Here is a 26,228-nt window from a genome sequence, read left to right as displayed (position 1 = left end):
CCATCTCTCTCTTGTGTCTTACTCTCTCTTGTGTAGGTGTGTTTGTTTGCAAGGGACTCAAGCTCTCCCTCTCCCCTACCTTCTCTTTAAGGTCAAGGTTCAAACACCCTCAACTTTACTCATCTACTAATGCCACAAGTTCTAGAGTGACCCATGAGAGGAGGCATTGGTTCCTAAGGAGATTTTAATTGATGAACTAGAGAGCTTGATAATCATCAAGAGGAGGATGTCAATTATGGATTTTGCACCAAAAGATATGCAACTAGAAAACTTTGAGGCATCAGCACACCCAATGCATACATATTCAAAGAACCAAAGCCCCTACCCTTTTGACTCAAACCGTTAACTCAAACCGTTAGAAGGGTTAAATGAGGCCATGATAGACTACTGCATGTAAAAATGGCTCCCATAGTGCAAAAATAGTCCCCTTATGAACAAACTGATGCCAAGTCAACCACTCATGGGCAAAAAAAGGGATAGTCCACCCACTAGGAAACAGATATCCATGTACAAAGGATAGTCTACCCACTAGGAAGCAGGTATCCATGTACAAAGAATACTACATCAAGCACTCATGGGCAAGGGGATCGTCCACCCACTAGGAAGAATGTATCACAAATATCCATGTACAATGAATACTACATCAAGTTCAACTTTATTGTGGAGTATTGTTAGCACAATATAAGCATGAGGAGTTAGAAAGAGGGATTTTGGAAGCTATTAAACCTCTAATCTACATGGAAAAGGGCTCACAATGATCCCTCATGGGTGTGGAGAATTCATTAATAACTCATGGAGTGGAAATAGCTTGTTCATTAATAACTCATGGAGTGGCAATAGCTTGTGAGCAAAGAGGATTATTCCCACATACATGCATCTTCCATGCTAGACACCCCAACACTCTTTTAAAATTTTAAAAAAAGGCAATTCATTTATCCCATAACACTTCATCAAAAACACCATGACATTCAAGACTAAAAGACATGTAATAGAGGCATGTGAACACTTCATAGCTTAAATAACTCATGGAGTGGCAATGGCTTGTGAGCAAAGAGGATTAGTCCCACATACATGCATCTTCAATGCTAAACACCCCAACACTCTTTTGATTTAAAAAAAAAGCAATTCATTTATTGCATAATGCTTCATCCAAAACACAATGACATTCAAGACTAAAAGACATGTAATAGAGGCATGTGAACACTTTATAGCTCAATACCATTGTCAATATAATCCACATACTTGAGAATGCAATATGATTTGCCAACTCTTTAAGTGCATTCTCAAGGCTCCCATCACATTAATCCAATCTAAGGAGAACTCGCATTAGATATGAACACCCCATCACTTTAGATTCTTGAGGCTCCCATCGCGTTGATTCAATTTAAAGAGAACTCACATTAGATATCAACACCCCATCACATTAGATTCTTGAGGCTCCCATCACACTGATTCAATCTAAGAAGAACTCACATTAGATATCAACACCCCAATCCCCACATAAATATCCGTCTACTTTCTTTGTGAATAGGGACTATGGTATGCTTGGTCCACGAGGGGGAGAGGACTATTAAAGAGGTGAGCTACAATATGAGTCAAGGCCTTCCACCCATGTCTTACAAGTTCGTCATCCACATAAGGTCCTTGTGATCTCTAGCTCTACCTTTGTGAAGCATTAATAGGGCTTTGTGTGATGATGGTAGGGTGGTAGGGTGGATGATGATGGGCTGGTTAGGGACATCATAAAGCCCTTGTGTTTCAGTGGTAGAGAGAGAGAGAGAGAGAGAGAGAGAGAGATTGAGAGAAAACTTGCAAGCCTTAAATTTGCAACCCTACCTCGGACTTCAAAGTTTTAGAAATTGAAGACTTACAAAGTACATTGGCCTTCATTTGAAACCCATTACTCATTAAAAAAAATCATGGGGTGGCCTTCTTTAGAAACTAATGTTTACAGGTGGGCTGCATTGGTGAAAAGGTCTGTGCACACGGGTAGTTGACAATTTCTCTCTCCCCTCAGACCTATATATATCGTTGTGCGAGGAGTACCTACCTTGGCGCTTGGAGTAGGAGCAATGGTGCCTTCCACGCGAGCAGCGCGTGCCTCATAATCGTCGGACACGACCTCGCCCTCCTCTTAGCCTACTCACATCTCTCCCTGGCCCTCTGTCTGTGCGCCCGTTCCCCCCTCTCCATCTATCTCTCTGGCTATGGATTCATCACGCTCGCCAGAGTCGAACGAATCCGGTTACGCCCGCTCACCGCCCACCGCTCCCTCTCCATCATCACCAGGTCTCTCTCTCTCTCTCTCTCTCTCTCTCTCTCATATTCAACGGGACCTAATATGGGTGGTGGTGGGAGGAGGTAGTTGGGCGTGCGATAGGCATCTTCTAGCACTCACACAATTCGGCGTATTTAGCTGTGCTTTTTCGTTTTGCCTGATATTTTTAAGTTGCAGCTTTAAGAAAAGTAAGATTAAGTTTCATACGGCTCATCCTGATCTAAGAGCTTTCTTTATGAACAATAATTCACATTCATCTGTTGCGATTGGTTATTCGAGCCACTCTCTTCTTAGGGCAATGTAAATTTTGCTGGTCTTTAATTCGTATGATTATCAAAATATGCTTTTTTAAAGAGTCTCTCTGACAGTTGGTCTATAGTTTAAATGTACATGGATGGATGGGCAGTGTTGCTTACACAGCAATTCTTGTACTTCATGTTTGGTTCCAGTAGAGCTCATGGATACAGCTATGTCAAGCATTCGGTTCCTTATAACAAATGCAGCAGCAGGATCAGTAATTGGAAAGGGTGGGGCTACTATCAATGAGTTCCAATCTCAGTCAGGTGCCAGAATTCAACTTTCCCGGAACCATGAATACTTTCCAGGAACATCTGACCGCATTATAGCTCTCAGCGGTACAATTAAAGAAGTTTTGACAGCCTTTCATCTCATACTTTCAAAGATACTTAGTGAGGTAAGATTATATCATGTGTTTTGCATTCTACATTTGGGTGTTCTTGTTTGATGTAGTGGGCTTCTAAGTTGACATTTGTTTAAAGTTTTGAAAGCTGCACAAAACCAACGATGATGAAGTGCTTCATTCCATTGTTTTCTTATGATTTTTTAATGTTTTAACAGGCCGAAAAAGATAATGGGCAGGATATGAAGCCCAACCAAGTTAGGCTTATTGTTCCCAATCTCGTATGTGGAGCAATTATTGGCAAAGGAGGTGCAACGATAAAGTATGTCAGAATGCTCCCCAAGTTATATTATTTTTGGCCTTGCCAATTTACAGCGAGGAAGTTCTGCCATATAGCAAACTGTTGTGGTTTGTGAAGCCTTGATGGTCTGTTTGTAAAATAAACTTTAAAACATTTTTTTGGCCCAAACCAACCTCCCCTCTATTTCTCTTCCTTCTCTTCTTTGCCCCGCTTTAAGGTGCTGGAGTGAGCAAGTTTTGTCATGTGCATGGGCCCCAGGCTAGCAGTTCTTAGATTTAGATGACAGCACAAGTGCATGGCGGTTTTCTATGCAAGGAGAACCTTATTCTTTATTATGAGCATCATCAAGTGGAGAGCTGAAGCTGGGACTGGCACTGCAAAAATACGGAGGTGGGAGACCTAAAGGGCAAGTCCCCCACCCTCCTCGGTAGGGGGCCTGGTCCATAGTGAAGATGTGGAAAATCCGATGCCAAACCTGCTGAGCCTTTGGGCAATCCTAAAGACAATGACGCTAGGACTCGAGGAGATGGCCACACCTCGAATAGACTGCTGACCTACCTCCTACGGCCAGCCAAGTGCCAACCTCTAGGCTCCGATGTGCCAGCTGCCACAGAAAGAGAGTGATCTTTTTCAGCCCCACAGCCAATTCCAGATATGTGAGAGAAACTAATGAGGGAGGCCCTGAGAGTGCCAATGTCCTACTATTGTTGGAGTGCCCTTGACCTTTGGCATTTGAATCCTACGGTCCCAGCCGTGCGGTGTAGGCAAAGAAGGGGATATTGAGACTCTCGTAATGCATTGTCTTCTGGATCATGCCATGTCCACTCCCCCCGGGTCCCATGCGAGGACGACTCTCTCAAATCCACAAACGCCATAATCTCTCTCTTGCCACCTTGGCCGGTGGAGGGTCTATATGCCACTTATGCACATGGAAACCTTTCTTCAGGGTCACTCCAGCTCTGTTAGCTGCGTTTTGTGGGACAGCAGCTCTCTCTGCTTATTCGGAGTCTCACACAGAGCTCCTGTACTGGAAGTCATCTTTTATATATACATCACCATTGCATGCTGTGTGTTTTACTCTGATCTTTCATATATTTGGTCCTTTGGTCTTTTTTGCCCTCACATGCTGTTGTGTCATCCGCAAACTCTGAATTAAGCAGCAGCTCCTAGGCGCGGATGGGAAGACGCAGCCCTTGGAGCCCTATCTCCTAAGCGGAGATAAATGTCATGTTCAAGACGTGCATGCTCATTCCTAGGGTTGATCCTAGAAGGGCAACAGATAAAGAACCAGATTGAGGAGCTATAGCAGCTAGGTGTGGGCAAGGAAGACACTGGTAGAACCCAAGAGGCTGTAGGCCAGCATTTATGGAGATTTATTTGAGTCGGCTGCAGCAAAGAAGGGGGGTCGTCCAAGGACTTGGCTAACAGCAGATCGACTTGTCCATATGGGTTTCCATGGCCTATAAATAGCAAAGTGCTGAGTTCTTGTAGGGCATTCACTCCTCTAGGGAGTAGCGTCAATAGACTAGATTTAGACTAGGTGAACCGTGAAATACCACCTTTTGATGGCAGCCAAAGGCTGGCCAAGACTTGTACACCTTTTTGTACTATATGAATATACTGAAACTCAGCTCTCTCTCTTTCTTCTCTCCATCTCTCTTGCTTGGGTCTTGCATCAGGTTGTTCCAGGATGGTGTTTAGGGCTGAAAGAAGACTCCCAGAGCTTTCGCATGTGACAAGAAGACTACTCATGGCCTCAGCAACAAATTTGCCTTGAGCATCCTGAGAGCTTGGGAGTTGCTGAGACCGGGGCTCTCTCAGAGACCTCCTTCTTGTGATGAGGAGCGGGCCAGACAGCCGCTCATCTGGAGCCCAGCGGTTCGCACAGAGCAGGGTCATATGCTGGGTTCTCGGCCTCGTCTAGCCTGGGGACCATTGGCGGCAGGCCCAGCACGCAGTTTTGGAGACTGGCAGGCCTTCTGTAGTCTCCCAGAGGAGATCCAGGTGGAGAGGCTGGGTCACTTCAGAGGGGGGTTGATTATGAGGGATGACATTCAGGAGGCACTCACAGAGGAGTGGTTCACGCCTCTCGAGCCCGTGGCCCCACGGTGGATGGGAGCCTTTACTCAGTTGGAGATCCTGATTGCTGTCAGAGCTTGCATTGAGGATGGCAGATGCCTCTACTATGAGATCCAGGATGAGGGCAGACTTCAGAGAGTGGAGGTGGAGTGGCCTTTGGTTGCAGAGTGCATCTTTCAGAGGATACGGGTGGTGGCCGCCGCTTCTCGGAAGTGGCATATTGACCCAGACCCTGCAGATGTGGACTCTGATTGGCGTATTTGGGCATTTGCAGCGCGCCCCTTGGCCCGGCTCTTGGCGAGTACGAGTGGCATGATCCTTATGCATCCCTTGAGGCCACAGAGATCACCTTTTTCCAGTATACTGTTCGGTTGGGGCGACATATTTTGACGGCGAGGAGGATGGTCTCTCCAGCTGCATCGGGGCACTGGCGGCTTCAGGGACTCTCACCGGAGTTCCTGGAGGACTTTTGGACCAGGCTCTGGGCTAGTCGACAGGCACGCAGGATCTCGACTTTCCAGTGGCTGGTCGCCCACAGGGGTTCTGCAGTTGGCACCTGGCTTGTCTACAGCAGTCTTCCGGCGGCATGCGTCCGATGCGGCCACCCTATGGAGACACAGAGACATTGCCTATGGGATTGCCCTCAGGCGCAGCAGATTTGGTTGCGGATGCTGCGCATTCTGGCCCCCCTCTCTCCAGAGGGGATGTATACGTGGGGTGCCGCTGCTTGGTCGACTTCGTCAGGGCCTGCTATGGGCTATGAGACGGAGCAGGACAGCCAGGCCATCAGATTCATTAGGGGCCAGCCTCGCCTTGTTCCTTCACCGGACTTCTCGTCCGCCGGTTGGACACAGGAGAGGGATCCACGATGGGAGCTCCTCAGCAGCCTCACCATATGGTTCACCTGGAGGGCCCGGTGTTTCGGGGCCTTTGAGGGGAGACTGGAGCCACCAGCCGAGACTGTTCGGGGGATCTGGCAGGAGCTCATCCACACCCTGCGAGGACAGCACGACCGCATCCGGGGCGACTCGGATGAGGCGATCTTGCGGCGCCAGGCCTTTCACACCACTTGGCACAGCGGCCCCTTCTATACCCTACACGTGGGGTCCCCCAGTTGACACTACAGGCCACCTGTTTGGCTTTCCCCCCCTCCTATTGTATGATATAGCCTCTCAATTCTTTGTACTGATTCTTGTATTTTTCAGCACCTAGGGAGAGTCTGCCTGGCTGCCTTGCTTTGTTCTCTGCTCTGTTTTCTTATGAGCAGAGAGGATCTTTTGTAGCCCTACGGGCGTTTTTTATATAACTAATGAAAGGATCTTTTCTCGAGAAAAAAAAAGAAAAAGAAAGCCAGGCTCTGATACCAATGTAACGGAAGGGCAGCTGTAACACGGAAATCTTATCAATCATGTATATTGATCAAACACATGAACATGCCAGAGATGAGAGAGAAGAAGACAACTGCACAATACACCACACTAGGGGACAAGAGACCCCGCCCCCCCCTATGGTTAGATTACCAAAAATGAGTCTGCTTCAGATACAACTTTGTGGGTGCCCAAGGATTCTCTATTGGCTAGCACCTGATTCTTCAAGTACAAGATGAAAATAGTGACAAAACATATGTTGAATTCGATGTTCCTTCGCAGAACGGGAGAGCTTTCCCGGCTAAAAACACATGTAGAACAACCATGGACAGCCCACAACATTCCCACATCAGCCCGAGACAGCCCTGTATGATTGTCTCCAACCCCACAGAACCCATAGAGCAAATCAACCAGCCACCAAGAGGCTGAACCAGCAGTCGACCAGCCTCAAAGGTGCTATACCAATAGTTGACCGGCTCCATCTGGATCAGTCGACCAGCATTCTGGATACAATTCTTCTCAACCAGCAGTAGATAGCTCGAGATCAGGTCGGCCAGCTTCACCATCAACCAGTAAAGCATGCAATCAGCCCAAACACGACTTCTCTCCAGTAATAGCGATTGTCCCCTAGAAATATCCAAGCGTGTGCTTTTTAGGTCCAGGAAGGGGCGCCTACAAGCGATCAGCCCATAAACTGTCTAGTGCCCGTCCTTTGGCCGCCACGTGTATTAAAATAGTCCTGCCCAGTGTGTACAACTTATTATAAGTTTGCCCGGACACTTTTAAGTGAGTGTGGACCTGCATCAATAAATATTAGCATGTGAAATCATAAAGCTGTAAATTGAGTTTTCAAGGACACTTACCACTTGTAAAACTCATGTATCTGAAGGGACCGCGTCCTTTGTTGGTGACTTCTTGACTTCCCGTGCACCTTCCTCTATTTGTTTCTGCCACACATGAACAATAGAAAAACAGAAGCAATGAGGAATTTTGTGACATTACATCCTCTAGAGATCCCTTATAGTAAATGGGAGAGTATCACCATTTGGCTCCCCAAGTGGTCTTCCCCTTTTCTGTGCCAAGGTACGGGAGGCTAGGGAGCTTCGTGTTGCCCGTACTGAGGCCAAGACTTGCGACACCTACAGGAGGGCCAGGCCTTGTGTCACCCGTAGTGTGGCCAGGACGTGGAACCCACTATCAAGGATCCTAGTTTAGGCTTCCCACTGAACCAGTTTCATGCTTGGGAAGACCTACTATTTACAGATTCTAGGAACGGGAGATATATCCAGTGCATAATGCACGTGCACGCATCTTTGCTTTCTGGAAACTGATTTCACGTGTCTTGTTTTTGTGTGATTGCTTGCTATGATGTGTCCAGTTCACGGGCAGGGGATGCTCAAGAACCATGCGAATGCCCTGTCTTTTGATTGAGTTTGTGCCATGTGAACAGGTGGTAAGTATCATTTCTAACCTTGTTTTTATTCGCAAAGACTATGCTGCTGATGGTGCTTATGCTGCTGAAACTGGTGATGATGCTGATGATGTGCTGCTAATGCTACTGATGATGATGATGCTATGATAATAATGACTTAACGCTTACTAAATAGGGATTAAGACTGTTCCTGCATAGGGTTAGCCATGGCACGGGTGTGCACGTGACATTCACAAAATAAGCACAAAACTAGGGTACCAAGGCAGCAAAGTATATGCTCAGGGCTTAGCCCCTCACCATGAAACCTGCAAATTTCTCTCATAACCAAGAAAACACCCCAAACATTCAACAAGAACCAAGGCACACAGGAAATATCATCTTCATCACCATCCTCACTCTCTCCTTCTTCTTCCATAATTCAAGAACAAGAAACACAAAGAAGCAAGAGAGCAAAAGTTGTGCCAACCAAGAGAGATTAGGACTTGGACTTGGATTTGGACTTGGAACTTGGACTTGCATTTGAATTTGGAGCTTGGACTCGGAGTTTGGACTTGAACTTGGATTTGGACTTGGAACTTGGACTTGGAGTTTGGACTTGGAACTTGAACTTGGGATTTGGACTTGGATTTGGATTTAGACTTGGATCCAGATTTTGGATCTGGTACTAGCCCGGTGAGTGTGGGTCATCCCCGTGGTGTGCACGGCATCAGAGATCTTGTGCCTCAACATCGACATCGACTTGGATATCGGCATATCTGTTTGGTTTGTATTATTGATTGTATTGATCTTGGCTAGCGTGCCCGTGGATTGTTCTTGAATAAATTCCTAAAAGGGGGCGGGGCCTATTCCCCGCTTAGTGTGGTGTACTGTGCAAGATTCCTATACCCTTCTTTCTCTCCCCTCTCTCTTCCTCTCTCTCTATCATTATATCTTGGACACGTGGTTGAAACTGTCACGCCACCTCCCATTGGGCTTACATGATTGGATCCCTTCCACCTCTCCACCAACTTTCCCTCACAATTGCTCTCTCCACCAACTTTACCTCACTATTGCTCTCTCTCTCTCTCTCTCTCATGCTATCTCACAATTAGCAGCTGGCACATCTCTCTCTTGCTCTCTATTAGTCAACTAGCTTCAATGTGCTCTCTGCTGCCGTACAGTGTACCTAGTGTAGTTGCTTGCTGTACATGTTGTGCTGTAGCCGCCTGCTGAACCTGCTGTACTAGCAGTTCCCAATTGTACTTGCTGAACATGCTGTACCAACAGTACCCGATTGTACTTGCTAAACTTGCTGTACGAGCAGTACTCAATTGTACTTGCAATGTACGTGTTGTACCAGCAGTATGCGACCTCGTACCTACTATACCCGACTCTGTACCTGCTATACCAGTAGTACCTAATTGTTGATCATCTGGTCCTCTGGGAAGTTTAGTGTGAGTAGACCTACTCACAGGCATTTTGTCCCTATGACTGGACATAGGTTTTTTCCCGTGTGAACACACTTATGTGTGTTGGGTACTTAGCCCTAGATTATATTCTACTTGTACTTGCATATCTTATGATTATCAAGTACACACTTTCCAGCACCTCACACACACTCTCTCTCTCATGTGTTTCTATCTCGGTGTGTGTGCATTAGGGTCATGCTGCAGGTATCTTCCCCGACCCAACATTGGTATCAGAGCAGCGTCACTCCCTCCATTGGGATGTGCATCTTTGCAATTAGGGTTGTCACCTCTGTCCCTCTACAGTGCCCCTCTGAATCTGCTCATTTTAGGGTTTCAGCAATTGAGGGTTTTTCAGCCCATTTTAGGGTTTTTTCTCTGAATCTGACCAAACCCTTCATACAGGAGACTCATCAGACCATTGCGAATCTGATTCTGGAGGCGTTTTCAAAAAATCCTAATTTTCAGCCGTACAACCAATCCGTACAGTTATATGACCAAACCCTAAAATAAGATTTGACATCAGCCGTGTGTTTGCCTCGCTCTGCCGCATCTGTCTGTACAGCTCTCAAGTGATTTTGCCTGTCCGTAATTGTCCGTACAGCAGCCCGTGATGTCGCCCGTCGTACAACCGTCCACCTACTGTACTTGCTGTAACCAAGCGCCCACCTACTTCACCATACCTCTTCACTTTGAGTACATTTTTCCCTTCTCTGAAATTGGGCATTTTTTACAAATTTCCCTCTTCTCGAATCTCATATCTACTCCGATTTCACTTGTAAAATTTGCGGCTTTTCACATTTTTGTGACATTGAGCACCATTTGACATTGATAGGGATTTCATTGGAAATTGCCCAAAAATTTGAGGATTTTGCCCGATTTGGGGCTTTTCAAAAAATCGGTCTCTTGAAGCACCAAATCGAACAATTAATTTGGGGCTTTTCGCATTGGAGGCTTGCTATTCGACATTGGGCTCGGAATTGGACCATTGGTGGCTTCTACCTTCCGGATTTGACATTTGGGGGTTTTTCTACATCGGATTTGGCGTAAATCATCTATCCCTACACTTGTCATTTTTATACATTTGCAGGTCATACAAATCAGCGAGCTATTTGTGCCTGTTGGGTACAATCAATAGTACGACACCTGCAGTGTAGTGGATATTTGCATTTGGTGTGGGACACAGTATCTTTTGCATGTTGAAATGTATTTGGCATGCTTACAGCTGAGGATAAGTTGGATGGCACTAACTATCCTATGTGGGCATACATGATGAAACATGTATTGGTTGCCAAGAATTTGTGGGTGTATGTATCTGGATCAGAACCCAGACCCATTGCTCTTGCTACAATAGCACAGGTTGTGGATGCAGGCTGCATCTTTAGGTGGTGGTGTCACTTCAGCATCCTTGCCACCTACACAGGAACAACTTAGGTGGGATGCAAAGGATGCTCAAGCTCATGCATTGATTGCCCTCTCTTGCTGCAAGTTATACCACATATCCGTTCATGCACTTCTGCAAAAGGTGCATGGGATGTACCTGCTTTGTTGTATTAGGTTCGCAATGAGGCTTGTGTGGCCTATCTTCGAAAGAAGATTGATATTGAGCATATGGATGAGGGTGATTCTATGGACAAATATCTCACCCGCATCAAGGATCTCAGGGAGCAGCTCATCAACATTCATGAGGTCATTCCAGAGCAGGGGTTGCCGGAGTCCTATGAGGGATTTGCCACCACTCTTCGTCTACTCATGAAGGGTAATCCGAATTTGTACACCTTCGATGAGTTAGTGGCTCTCTTATTGCAGGAAGAGAAGACTTGGTCAAACAGATCTACTATGCTTTCTGCAGATCAGGCATTCGGTGCCTTTGATCGTCATAAAGGTAAATCTAGGGCTTCATCTAGTGGTAAGCCTAAGGGCAAACCACCAGTCCATTCAGATTCTACCTACTCCAAGGAGAGTGACACCAAGGAGAAGAAGAGATGCAACTATTGCAGGAAGCCTGGTCATCTTATTGATGAGTGCAGAAAGAGGATTGAGAGTGAGAAGAAGAAGTAGCAGGGCTTGGCTCCTACAGTGGACACTAAGGAAGAGACCAACTTTGCCCATGAGAGATATGCATTGGTTTTCACATGTAGTTTGCCTGCTTCTTGTATGTTTCAACTGGTGATTGGTGCTTGACCGTGGTGCTTCTAAGCACATCACTTCTTGCAGGTCACTATTTGCTACATTCTAGGATTCTCCTCTAGGTGGCATAGTCATGTGTGCCAATGATGCCTCTTATGCCATTAAAGACATCGGCAATGTGGAGCTAACAGCTTGTAATGGAGACAATTTTACTCTTTGTGACACTTTGTATGTGCCAGACATTAAGAAGAATCTTATCTCTGTTTCAGCTCTTGCATTATCTGGGTTGAAAGTTCAATTCTCGGACCATTGTTGCTCAGTGTATGACAGAAGAGACACAAATTCTCTTGCACTTTCTGGGACATTGGGCAGTGGCTTGTATAAGCTTGATATGTATGACAGGAGTACACACTCATGATGCTATGGTTGCTTCCACTTCACGTGTGTTGAGTGACACTGAGTTATGGCATGCTCGGTTTGGTCACTTGAATTTCCCATTTCTTGTACGCTTGCAGAAGCAAAATATGGTGCATGAGCTTCCTCCTATGCAGGTTCCAATCAAGCATGTATGTGAGGGATGCATTCTTGGAAAGATGCCCAGGAATTCCTTTCCTACAAATGGTACTATGAGGGCTATCCGCCCATTACAGCTCATTCATAGTGATCTTTGTGGCCCTATGAGGGCTCCATCTTTTGGAGGACATTTGTATTTCATTACTTTCATTGACGATTACACTCGTTTCTGTTGGGTGTATGGTTTGAAGGTGAAGTCAGGTGCATTTGCAGCTTTCAAAGATTTCCGTTCCATGGCTGAAAATGCTTGTGGACTTGTACAAGCTTGTCACATTGCGTACAGAGCGAGGGGGGGAATATTTATCAAATGAGTTCACATCTTACATGCAGTTACATGGTATTTCCCATCACTGTACTACCCCCTATACTCCTCAGCAGAATGGAGTTGCAGAGAGACGTAATCGTACACTTATGGAGATGGCACGTTGCATGCTCAAGAGCAAGGATCTGCCTAGTAAGTTTTGGCTTGAAGTTGTTATGTGTGCAAATTATGTGCTTAACCGTTGCCCCATCAAAGCCTTGAACTCTATGACTACCTATCAGGCATGGGATGGCAGGATTCCAGTGGTGACTCATATGAGAGTCTTTGGGTGTTTGGCATATGTGCATGTGCCACACAACAAAGACATAAACTTGATGCAAAGGCAATCAAATGCATTTTTGTTGGCTATAGCAGTGAGAGCAAGGGATACCGACTCTATGTGCCTGCTATACGAGCAAGATCATTGTATCCAGGGATGTTATCTTTGATGAGTATGCATCTTAGCCCCTTCTTTCATGCACAAAACAGCCATCAATTGGGCCAGAGGATGTGTTTGATACATTGTTGCCTTTATTCAATTCAAATGTGGATAATGTGGAGCCCATACAGGCTCATTTACAGCCACCTATGCCTGCTGAAAATTAGCAGCCAAATTTGACCCAAATTGATCCTAAAATGCCTCAAATTGATCAAGATATGTTGGGAGATGTATTGGCAGAGGAAGATGTAGATACTAGGAAGTCAAAGACTGTTCCTAGATGGCTAGTTGAGACTTTGTGTGATAGCAAACAGTCTTCTTTTATGCCAAGTCATACACGTGCTGCCTCTCGCCATGCACATTTAGTACGTACAGCTCTTGTTGCTACCGCATGTAATGAGGAGCCTCTTTCTCATGTTGATGCACTGGAGGATGACAATTGGGTTGCAACCATGCAGTTGGAGCTAGACTCCATTGACAAGAATGGTCCATACGTACAGTTATAGCATTGGCTGCACAAAGAGGATGGCATGTACATCGGTTGGATGTCAAAACCGCCTTCTTGAATGGTGATTTATAGGAGGAAGTGTATGTATCTCAACCTCCTGGCTTTGTTCAAAAGGGTGCAGAACACAAGGTATGCCGCTTACAGAAGAGAAAAACACACCAGGCCCTTATAATGAGAGAGAGGGGTTATACAGTGGTTGGCGACCTCTGTCCAGTAGCGCCTCCCCCCCTGTTTCGCTTGCAATCTGCCCGACTGGCTGCCCGTTGTTGGCTGCCCGATTGGTCGCTAGTTGCTGGCTATAGCCCAACCTCTTGGTGCCCCCTTTTTGCTGGCTGCAGCCCATAGGCGCAGCCGCCTGCCTGCCTGTACCACATGTACGCAACAGCCTCACCACCTGTAGACCATGCATGCGCAGCAGGGCCAGCCGCCTGTAGCTTTAACTTGGTTGAACACAATGCTAATCAATACACTTAAATACACTAAGATTTGATGGACACTTGCTCAAATACAAGAAGTAAATTGCTGAATTGACAAGAGACACACAATGAGCCGGAACGGCCGACCCCTCCCTCAAATAAAGTATATTGATCTTAGGAGAATCAAGTACATAGTGTCATGGGCATTTCTGACCAGATTTCCATACCAATGCATATGAATACAGTATTGCAAACAAGTGGTTGTTGATGTAGACTTGCAACCCACACTAAGTGCCCATGTTTCCTACCATCTGCTCTCTATTGTTCCACCAACACATGGTAGCAACAATCTGCAAGAGAGCACGTAGGACAAGGGAACACTACACAGGGTATGTGATCTTGTAATCCGGTTCCTCCCTCCTGCTACTTGCTTCCATATTTAAGCATTAAAGCTTACCAATTGCAAGTAGAGTCGATGATGACAGCGGAAGTCTTCGCGATGGAAGTCCTTGGAGTGAAGAGATCTTCGATTTGTCGCAATTCTTCGCGAAAAAAGTCTTCAAGAGGATGAAGGGAACCTTGGGAAAGCTTCCCCTATGGTTCAACTTGAGAAAGGAGGGCTGAAATTAAGGTTTTCAGCAAAAAGACCAGAAATTACAGCAATAAAGAGAGCTGTTTTGCTGAATTTCAATAATTGGGAGTGTGTAGGAGAGTGATTAGCATCGAGAAACACTCTTGGAAGCTTGAAAATCACCTTAGCAAGCTTGGAAATGGAGTTGGGAAGGAGAATGTGCAGAAAATGCAGCCCAACAGCCCTCATGAAGGAGGCACCAATCTCTAGAGAGAGGAAGAGGAGTGAGGTGGTGAGTTGTCTAGTGTAGGTGGCAGGCAGGTGCTTTGTGGAGCAAGCTAGAGTGGACACATGGCTGGTTACTCCCTTTGTACAAAGGGGATAAGGTCTGGGCGGTGGACATTGGGTTATGTCCACCTCGAGACATCAGTGTGTGTGAACACCGGGCTGGCTGGTCATGATTTATAAGTGAGTTTTGGTCGCCCAAAACTTAATGAAGTGTGTACACACTCACTTATAAATTAGTGCTAACTCCTAAGGCCAAGTTTATGACCAATACTTACCACCTGTTACATGCCACATAACCATGTCAACAGACAATTTCACACGCACGGTTTGCGGGCGGGCATCCCCTTACCCGGAACTACACATTGGTCAAGCATGCATGAAAACAACATGCAATTTCAATTGCAAGCAAGCACATAAAGATGCTATGCAATGCAACATTGGTATGGACAATCCCTGTTCATGAGACTATACCAAAATAGACGTGCTCTAGGCAAGTACACGAGGTACCAGACCCAATGGAACACAAATCCACCAAGAATTTCCGGGCATGTACACGGAGGCACAAGTCCCAACGGAAAGCCAAGTCCACAATATCACATGAGTGGCATCAATCCCTGGCATAAACAACTGCCATGGACACCAATCCAATATACATACATGATAAGAAATTACGGGTGGACCAATTGGGTGGCCAAATGGTGACATCCCCTCCCCCCGGCTTCTAAACAGTTGTCCGCAACTGAAAAGCATCCAAATATGTTTGAAGCACATGCGGGTAATCTCCGAAGAACTCTTCAGCTACCCATTTAGCATCAATGGGAAGATAGTTCTTAAACTTCACTTGGTAACGCCTCACAACTTTGCATGCAGCAAGCTTGCGTTTTGTGATACACAATCTGTTCTGGTTGCAAGATCTCCTCAAGCTCATCCACTTCTGGTGGATCCTCAATGACCGTTTCACTGGGCTCCGGCCCTACATACTTGCGAAGGAGACTCACATGAAAAGCATTGTGTATGTGCCAATGACCAGGTAATGCTAATTTGAAAGCCACTTCATTAATCTTCTCGATCACTCGAAAAGGCCCATAGTACCTGGTTGCAAGCTTAGGATATGCACTCTCTTTGCCAGGCCTCTTTACAAGTCTTGCTTTCTCAAATTTCAGCAATAAGTCATTCTCTTTAACATCCAATTGCCTTCTATGCTTGTCGGCAGCCTTTTTATGCTTGTCTTGTGACCTTGCAATGGCTGTCCGCACCTGAGCAAAAGCAATATCCAAGTCTCTTACATACTCGTCAGCTGCAAATATCTCATCCTTTGTGCGAAGGATGGGTGGCAAAACCACCTTACCATAAACAATCTCAAACGGGGTCTTTCCCGCAGACGCATGCACCGTGTTGTTGTATGCAAATTCCACAAGCGGTAAGTACTTCTCCCAAGAAGACTTCTGATCCGCGACATAACATTTCAAGAGATCCAACACGGCTGAATTTGCAGCCTCACTTTACCCATCCGTTTGAGGGTGATCAGCTGATGAGAAGTCCAATTTCGTGCCCATATTATCAAATAAGGCCCGCCAAAAGAGACTTGTAGTCCTGGGATCTCTATCTCCCACAATGGACTTCGGCATTCCATGATGCTTGAACACTTGTGTAAGATATATTTTAACCATATGCTCAGCTTTGATGGTCTTTTTGACTGGCAAGAAATGAGCTTGCTTGCTAAACCTGTCCACAATTGTCCAAATTGCATCATTACCCTGTTGGGTGCGTGGCAAGTCCATAATGAAATCCATTGTAATACTTTCCCATGGCTGCATGGGAATAGGCAATGGTTGAAGCAAACCTGGTGCCTTTTGCCTATTAAATTTCACCTTTTGACAGGTGATACATGCACGTACATGTGCCTCTATGTCCTTCCGCATACCTGGCCAAAAGAAATACCACTCAATTATGTGCGTAGTAGGCATTATGCCTCTATGACTAGCATATGGAGGAGCATGGCACTCATCCAAAACCTTTTTGCCTCATGTCAGACACCACACATAGGCAATTATCTTTCATGAGATAACCCTCTTTGATCACATATGAGGCATGTGCATGACCAGCCATCAAATCAGCCCAAATAGTGGCAAAATCAGTATCCGTATGATACAAATCACGCATGGTAGACAAGTCCCCATGAGAGGCAACCGAGATAGTAGCGACATACGGCTTTCGTGACAATGCATCTGTCACTACATTCTTCTTTCCTGGGGTGTGTAAGATTTGAAAATGAAACATAGAGAGGAAATTGGCCATCCTCATATGCTTCTCTGACAACTTAGTTTGGGTAAGAAAATACCTCAAACTCTAGTGATCTATCTTCACAGTGAAATCAGTCCCAAGAAGGTAATGTTTCCATATGGTAAGTGCATGAATTACAGCCAAGAGCTCTTTCTCATAAATGCCAAGAGATAGCTCTCCATCATGCAATCTACGGCTCTCATAAGCCACGGCATGTGCCTCTTGAGTAAGGACAGCTCCTATGCAATTTCCAGATGCATCACATTCCACACTAAAGGGCTTTTGCAAATCCGGAATGATCAACACTGGACCATGAGTAGTTGCATCTTTCAATTTGAGGAATGTATCCCTCTCTACATTAGTCCATTTGAACACGGCCTTCTTCTTTGTCTAATCATGCAAAGGAAAAGCAATCCATGCAAAGTGCCGAATAAACCTGCGGTAGTAAGAGCATAATCCAAGAAAACTACGGATCTCATGCACTGAACTCAATTTGGGCCAATTCCGAATCGCATCAATCTTTGCAGGATCCATCCGCACTCCATCTTTGGACACAATATGCCCAAGATAATGTATCTCTGACTAGAAGAACTCACTCTTCCTTGCATTTATGAAGAGTTTATGCTTACGGAGTTCTTCAAAAACAATGGCCAAATGAGCTTTATGCTCTTCTTCGGTCTTTGAAAAGACTATGATGTCATCAAAGAAGACACCTATAAATTTCCTGTACCCACGGAATATGCGATCCATCATTCTATTGAATGTAGCCGGGGCATTTGTAAGACCAAAAGGCATAACAAGATATTCATAACGTCCAAATGCTTGATGATATCCACTCTTGAGATCAATTCGGCTAAAGCATGCCGATCCATCCAACTTGTCAAGGATGTCGTCTATGCGTGGAATCGGAAACCAATTCTTGATGGTAAGCTTATTCAAAGCTCTATAATCCACACACACAGGAAAGGATCCATCCTTCTTTTGAACCAAGAGGACGGGTGAACAATATGGGGAAGAGCTTGGCTGAACCAAACCCTTCTCAAGAAGCTCATTCACTTGCTTCATGATCTCCTCTTTTTGGGATGCACTTACACGATAGGCTGGCCTATTAGGTGGTGAGCTACCCGACACAAGACAATGCGATGATCTTCCGGTCGTACAGTGTAACGCGCGGAAGCTCTGGGTAGTCTTCTTTCAGCCCTAAACACTCTTGGAAACCTTCTGATGCAAAAATGTACCATCTGATGCAAAAACGCAGGTAGAGAGAGAGTAGAGAGAGAGAGTGAGAAGTGCTGGAATTTCAGTATATACTATGGTACAAAAAGGTACATATCTTTGCAGCCCTTGGCTGCCCTCTTGAAAAGGTGATAACACACCAAAACTGCCCTAGACTAGGACTCCTAATGACTCATACCCCTAGTGGGTTGAATGAGATAACTGATGGGCACTTGAGCCCTTTTATAGTCACTTGTATGGCTGGAGGAGCTGGCCCGACTGCTGTCGGACCAGCCGACTGGCTTTAAATATTCATTAAAATCTTGGATGCTTGCAGCCGCCTTTTCCAGGTACAGCCGACTCCATTTGTTCAGCCGACAGTCCCCTTATCTTGCAGCCGACATCCTTCTGGTCTTCAGTTCGCTCTCCACACCTGTCTCCAGTCTACACTGCCCAAGGTGCTCTGTGCTCTGTGCTCCATCTTCCTGGTTCTTCTACTGGGTTCATACTCTTTATCTGGTTGCCTCTTCTGGATCTAGCCTTGAGAAGGTCCATGGCATTGCTGATGCACATGACATTCCCCTCTACTAAACTTGATGACGGGAATCCAACCTGCTCTTGGATGACTGTCATCATCCCAATCCTGTTCCGAAGTCCCTCTGTCATCATCCATCCCTGGCAAACCTTTTTTCTCTGAAAATCCGGTCTGTTCTCCAAACCACTCTGTCTCTGATGAAGATCTATGCATCTGGTCTTCCTCTAGTCCACAATTCATTCCTGCCCTGACTTTGAACACCGTCTTGGTCTTCATTCCTGGAACTGAGTCTGGCACTCTCACATCACCCTTGGAGGATCAACCTCCCTTGGGACCGTTACCTGAGAACCTATCTGGCTCACGGAACTGCTATCCCCATCCGGCACTGTGGAACACCACCAACAAACCTCCTGGGAGTTCTTCCCGCTCTGTGTTCTTGCCTTGGGCTTCGAATCCGTGTACTTTCTTGTACCTTGGACCTGTACACCATCATCTGGGACCGAATCAGTGTTTAGCTTTGCTGAGCCTGATGCTCTGATACCAATGTAACGCGCGGAAGCTCTGGGTAGTCTTCTTTCAGTCCTAAACACTCTTGGAAACCTTCTGATGCAAAAACGCACCATCTGATGCAAAAACGCAGGTAGAGAGAGAGAGTAGAGAGAGAGAGTGAGAAGTGCTGGAATTTCAGTATATACTATGGTACAAAAAGGTACATATCTTTGCAGCCCTTGGCTGCCCTCTTGAAAAGGTGATAACACACCAAAACTGCCCTAGACTAGGACTCCTAATGACTCATACCCCTAGTGGGTTGAATGAGATAACTGATGGGCACTTGAGCCCTTTTATAGTCACTTGTATGGCTGGAGGAGCTGGCGTGCTGTCGGACCAGCCGACTGGCTTTAAATATTCATTAAAATCTTGGATGCTTGCAGCCGCCTTTTCCAGGTACAGCCGACTCCATTTGTTCAGCCGACAGTCCCCTTATCTTGCAGCCGACATCCTTTTGGTCTTCAATTCGCTCTCCACGCCTGTCTCCAGTCTACACTGCCCAAGGTGCTCTGTGCTCTGTGCTCCATCTTCCTGGTTCTTCTATTGGGTTCATACTCTTTATCTGGTTGCCTCTTCTGGATCTAGCCTTGAGAAGGTCCATGGCATTGCTGATGCACATAACATACAGGTGGCAACTCATTTGGTAACTCATCGGCAAAACAATCATTGTGTTCTTGCAAGAATTTCAGCCTATCATTACTAAGAGTGTTTACATGTACATCATTTTCCTCAACATGATCTCATACAAAAATCAAGTACGCAAAAATACTCTTTTTCATTACTTTCTTAATTTGTATACGAGATACAAGGGGAATGGTATCACCCTCTTCACCAGCATCAATTACATGCTCTTGGTCTTTATGCATGAAGGTGATCCTATTGGTCTTGTAAGCCTTGCACGGATCAAAACGTGTATGCCGAGGCTTTCCAAGCAATACATCACAACCATTCAAAGGCGCCACAAGAAAATCCTTATGATCCAGATAGCCTTGAATGTGTATGCGCAACTTGCCAAAAATAGGCATGACGTGCACTTCTCTACCAACAAAGGCAGCCCCTGCTTCAATTTGAGGACCCATGTCCTCCACTTCAATACCCAAAGCAATTGCCATCTGTGTGGATATGAAATTTTTAGATGCACAATCATCAAACATGAACAAAGCAGGTTGATCCTTGAGCTGTTCCCAAGCTTTACATACAACCCTGTCTTTGCTATCATGTGAAGTGTTGCCATGCACATCCGGAACCATATGCACATTAGGCTTTGATGCATTTGCATTATCACACTTCTTCTTGTTTGGGCATGTCTTTGCAATATGCTCGGTGCTACCACAAGTAAAGCGTTTCCCCTCGCTCGTATATTGCTTTTTTTGCTCGGAGTGAGACCATAGTCTCTCAGTTTGAAGGGTCGCTTCTTGATAGTGTTATTTTCAGCCTTTGGACCATTTTTATCTTGGTTTGGTGTTTCATAAGCATTTCTGCTACACATAGTTTATAGGCATTTCGGCCACCAACTCACACTACCCTCTCAAGTACCCATGTTCCCTTCCATCTGCTCTCTATTGTTCCACCCACACATGGTAGAAACAATCTTCAAGAGAGCACGTAGGACAAAAGAACACTACACAGGGTATATTGTGCTTGTCACTACCCTTTGAAGTGCCCATGTTCCCTTCCATTTGCTCTCTATTTTTCCACCCACACATGGTAGAAACAATCTTCAAGAGAGCACGTAGGACAAGAGAACACTACACAAGGTATGTGAACCATGAGTTCCATAAGTCCAAATAAAGGGAGCCAAAAAGAATAATCCATAAACCTGAGGATAGATCCAAAGAAGTCCAAGAATCCATAGACCTGTATACCACAATCCTTGTATACCATAACTCTTACCACATACTCCGTGCTAACCACACACCTTCGAGTAGAGGTTGACTTTATCCATAAAAGCATCATATCCATGAGATATCCAAAGATTTCTTCTCTAAAAACTCGAACAGATTCGTCCATAGAAATTGCTTGTGAAGCCCAATATCTATATAAATCTCGTCCAAGAAAGAAATCTCCATAGATATAATCCATCCCAATAAAGGGAGCCATAAACAATGTTTCTCTGAAACCATCTCAAGGCAAATAACAACACCTTTCTCCTTGCATAGCTATACAAGGGTTAGTGAACATCAAAAACACTTCATAGCAAAAAGCACTAACTTTGCAAACTCAAAGTATACTTTGCTTTTCTTTGCCAGGTTGGTCATGAAGCCAAAAGAAATATCTCGTCACCATATCCTTAAGATATCCTGAGATATATCTCCATATAGCTAGCCTGTAAGCTTGATAATATAATCCACAATATCCATATGGAAAGAGTGCTAAACGTGTGCACATAAAGTCAACTCCATACTTCCAAGATAAATTTTGTGAATTCATAAATCCTTAGATCAACAAGCTGTCTACTTTTCATGCTCTTGCTTCATAAGCTATGCGGCTGGCCATGCTTAACAGCAATGATGGTAAGTGTGGTCCCCACTTGAGATCTTTTCTCTTTCTTATTGATAGAAGGAAGCCTCCGCTTCCAAGAAAGCCTATGCTGTGATACCAATGAAACTCGCGGCGGGTGCCCGGGGGACTAGGGCCTTTGACACACTTGTTGATACCATCAATGCATATTAAAACATTTAAATATGGCCACAGCCTTAACATATATCCATCATCATCACTTTGCATGAAACATAAAAGCTAGACAAAACATCCACAAATGCTGAAAATGGAGCTTGCATATGTGACACCACATAGAGGCCGGAATGGGCCGACCCCCCCTCCCCCCCTTGGAGTATTTTATTACCCAAGGAGAATAATATCATGTACAAGCTTTGAGGGCCTTACTCTCCCCACGGGAGATGCCGGATTATCCATATACAAATGCCATAACACAGCCTAACACGAGGCAACCAAGCCGGAACATAGGCTGTAGAAATGCCGAGCCAATAATATAATCCATATACCTCCGTGTGGGTACTGATTCTTCCCCAAAAACCATGGGTCTTCATGCAATAGAGCTGGTACAGCAAGTACAACGCTCCATTCAGCCGGTACAACTGGTACAATGGTTGGTATAGTAGGTACGGTGGCTGGTACAACATGTACAACAAGTACAAATACTGGTACATCATGTACAGTGGCTGGTACAACAGGTATAGTGGCTGGTACAGCAAGTACAGAAGCTGGTACAGTCGGTGCAGTGGCTGGTACAGCAAGTACAGAAGCTAGTACAATAGGTACAACAAGTACAAGGGCTGGTACAGCTAGTACAGTGGCTAGTACAGCAAGTACAAGGATTGGTACAACAAGTACAAATGCTGGAAATCATAATAAATGATTATATACCCTTGCCTTCAGTATTTCTTCGCGATGGAAGCCTCCAAAACAGTCCCCAACAGCCGGTATTCTTCATGGGGCAGCCTTCAGGAGAGAGAGAAAGAGAGTAGCCATCATTAGGTCAGCCTTCAACGGTGGTAGATGCTAGTGTGCAGCAAGAGAGCCTCCATTAATGAAGAGAGAGGGCTCCAATTTATAGATTTGGGCCTCCCATGAGCTAAAATGGCAAGAGCAGGCTACAATGACAAGTGGAGAGCCACACAATAGCTGAAGTGACAAGTGTGAGACCACTTGTCTCACTTTGATCCGTTTTCTAACAAGTGTTAGGCCACTTGTCTCACTTTGGTCCACTTTCTTGCCACATGTCCCAATCTAAGAGATGGGTCCTTCCATAAACTTTATCTCTGAAAATATCCCAACTGGTAGATATTCTGTCATAGGCACTTTGCCAACTCTTGGTATCTGCTCAATTCCAGATGTAATGACGCGAATAGAATTTCCATCGGAGTCGGGCCAAAAATAGCAACTCTCCTAAATTTTAGGAGTGTGGTCGTATTCTAGGATAATCCCCCATTCCCAAAGCTTGTACTTTCCAAATATTTAGACATCGTGGAGTCCACCAGACCCCTTTCATACTGAAAAATGTCCAGGTTGGTGACACATTCCATGACGGGTGTACCCAACATGGGCATGACTGAGAGCTAGGGTATGCAGCCAGGTATGCATGGAGGTATGTATGGAGGTATGCCAGGAGGTATGTATGGAACTTATGGTGGTGGTGGCGGAAATGCTTTTGGTGTGCCTGGTATGGGAGGTGGTATGATGGGCATGGGATCTAATGCCGTGGGCAATTCTTTTCTCAAACCACATCCCTATGATAATCTTGTCTCGGGCGAGAAGCCAAAAGATTATAAAGAGGGTGGTGCTGCAGTAAAGTTTGATACTTTTAGTGGTGCAAAGGATCGTTTGAAGGCTCTCACCTTCATTCAACAGTTTGATGTGGCATTTTCTGGTGGTAACTTCACAGAGGCATCTAAGGTATGGAAGGCAGCTTCTTTCCTAGAGGGAAATGCTCTTCAATGGTGGTCGACACTTCTTCATCAGGGTATAGCACCTAGCACTTGGGTGGACTTCAAGCAAATCTTCTCTTCTTTATGGTTAACACCGACTTTTGAGGTAGATGTTAGGACAGCTTGGCATCGATTAGATTCCAGAGATTGTAGCAATCTGGAAGAATATAACAAGAAATTCTGGGATGCTTTGCTACCGGTCACATCCATTAGGCCCGTGTCATTGGTTGAGCAAATAGAGACATATTGCTGTGGGTTACCAAAGGAGCTTCGTGACTATTGCATTAAAACAAAGGTCATCAATATGACTCAGATGATAGAAAATGCTCAGACTGGATATGCCATGCTTACTGGTCAGATGTTAGGATTTAAGGATCAACGTCTCTTCCAAAGAAAGTATTTAAAGAGGCAAAGGAGTCAAAGGACACCAAAGACACTGAACCACGAGAGAAGGGGCAATCCAAGAAGAGGAAATTTCAGCCCTTACCTCAAAGAACAAATGAAGAAAAGAAAGAACTTATAGCTGCCAACAAATGTTTCTCTTGTGGAGAAGAGGGACATCGGTACTATAGGTGTCCGAAGAGAGCACTTAAAAACGTAGAGGATTCACAAAAAGAGCCTAAAGCAAAGAAACAAAAACCCTCTGCTGGACTAGTACCTGACTTGATAGGGTTGAAGCAAGGGGATGCATCTTCAGAGTTGTGCAGAGCATGAGGAAGACCTCAAGATCAAGAGGTTTTGATCTTTTTCGATCCTGGGGCTCGTGCAAACTTCATCACCCCCGAGCTTGCAACAAAGTTGGGCATCAAACCAGAGGGGATGGGTGTGTTGCATGAAGCTGGATGATTTCTACATTATGCCATTGGAGGGTTGTGATGTTTTGTTGGGTATGCCTTGGTGCCATAAAGTAAAAGCGGTGGCAGATACTTTCAATAGACAAATTTCTCTCACTCACAAGAATAAGGAACACACTCTTGATGTAAAGCTTAAAGGAGAATCTATTCTTGTTGTATCGGTCTCGGCCATTTCTCGTTTAATAAAGAAACATCTTTTTGTTAACTTAGTGTTTGTTAAAGAGAATCAGGATACCACAGATTCCAACCTGTCTGAGTTGGAAAAAGAAAGAATGTATTTTCTCAAAAGTTTTCAAGATTGTTTTTTAGAGGCTTTGTGAGGGGAGTTGCCGCTTGCTAGGCCTGAGGATCATGGGATTGATTTGATTTCTAGAAGTTTATCACCGAGTAAGCCACCCTATAGGGTGAGTGCAACCCAACAAGAAGAGATTATGAGCCAAGTGCGTAATATGTTGGACAAAGGGTTGATTCAACCGAGCTCTTCGCCCTATTGTTCACTAGTGCTTTTGGTACAAAAGAAAGATGATTCTTGGCGGATGTGCATTGATTACAGGGCACTGAATAAGATTACCATCAAGAACAGATTCCCTATACCACGAATCGATGATATCTTGGATCGGTTACAGGGAGGAGCTTTCTTCAGTTGCATTGATCTGAAGAGTGGATACCATCAAATTCGCATCAGTGCACAAGACAGCTTTCAGGACAACTTTTAGACTTTATGAGTTTTTGGTCATGCCTTTTGGTCTTACGAATGCTCCAGCGATCTTCAACAGGATGATGGACCGAATTTTCCGACCCCACTGTGCTTTTGTGGGCACCTTCTTTGATGATATGATTGTGTTTTCTCATTCAGAAAAGGAGCATTGGGAGCATTTGACCAAAGTGTTTGAGGAACTCAGAAAGCATAGGTTGGTTGTCAACGGAAAGAAGAGTGAATTTTTCATGCAGGAGATTCACTTTCTTGGGCACATAGTGTCTAAGGATGGCGTCAGAATGGATCCAACGAAAATTGAAGCGATAAAGAATTGGCCGGATTTGCAGACTATACATGATGTGAGAAGTTTCTTAGGACTTTGTTCATATCACAGGAGGTTTATCCGATTCTTTGTAGAAGTTGTTGCACCTTTACATCACCTGACCAAAAAGGATGTAAAATTTTGATGGACAGAGAAGGAAGTGGAAGCTTTCAATAAGCTTAAGGAAAAGCTAACCACTGGTCCAGTTTTGGTTCTACTAGATCTACATAAACCTTTTGTGGTACCATCTGATGCATGTGGGAATGTGCTTATGAGAGTAGAACTTTGTCACTAGCAGAAAGGAATCTACAAGTATATGAGAAGGAGCTTCTTACGGTTATTCATGCTCTTTCTACTTGGAAGCATTACCTTCTTGGGACTGATTTCATTGTTCAGAGCGATCATCCGACTTTACGATACTTCCTTACTCAAACGAAGCTCTCAGAGAAGCATATGAGATGGGCTAACTTTCTATCCATGTTTCACTTTCAGATTGTTCATGTGGATGGCAAAAAGAATGTGGTTGTGGAAAAGTTGCATGTACTTGTTGCGACTCG

General features: G+C 45.0%; 1 protein-coding gene across 6 annotated transcripts in view; it reads left to right on the top strand.

Moving 5' to 3' along the window:
• The first annotated feature begins 1,953 nt into the window (after positions 1-1,953).
• Positions 1,954-26,228, top strand: part of LOC147618202 (protein BTR1-like) — a 48,374-nt gene continuing 24,099 nt past the window's right edge. The window contains exons 1-3 of one of the 6 annotated variants that reach the window (XM_086774641.1): positions 1,954-2,289; positions 2,731-2,972; positions 3,137-3,240. In XM_086774641.1, coding sequence (XP_086630767.1) covers positions 2,208-2,289; positions 2,731-2,972; positions 3,137-3,240 — 428 coding nt within the window. In that variant the 5' untranslated portion in view covers positions 1,954-2,207. Of the gene's footprint in view, positions 2,290-2,727; positions 2,973-3,136; positions 3,241-26,228 lie in introns of all 6 variants that reach the window. The other 5 variants (XM_086774640.1, XM_086774639.1, XM_086774638.1 and 2 more) reach the window with 5 other exon arrangements.

Source organism: Cibotium barometz, chromosome 35 (genome assembly GCF_041138505.1).
Source record: "Cibotium barometz isolate CiBa-2024 chromosome 35, ASM4113850v1, whole genome shotgun sequence".
Classification (NCBI taxonomy): Eukaryota; Viridiplantae; Streptophyta; class Polypodiopsida; order Cyatheales; family Cibotiaceae; genus Cibotium; species Cibotium barometz.
Note: the sequence above shows the minus strand (reverse complement) of the source record. Positions and strands in the feature narration are given on the sequence as shown.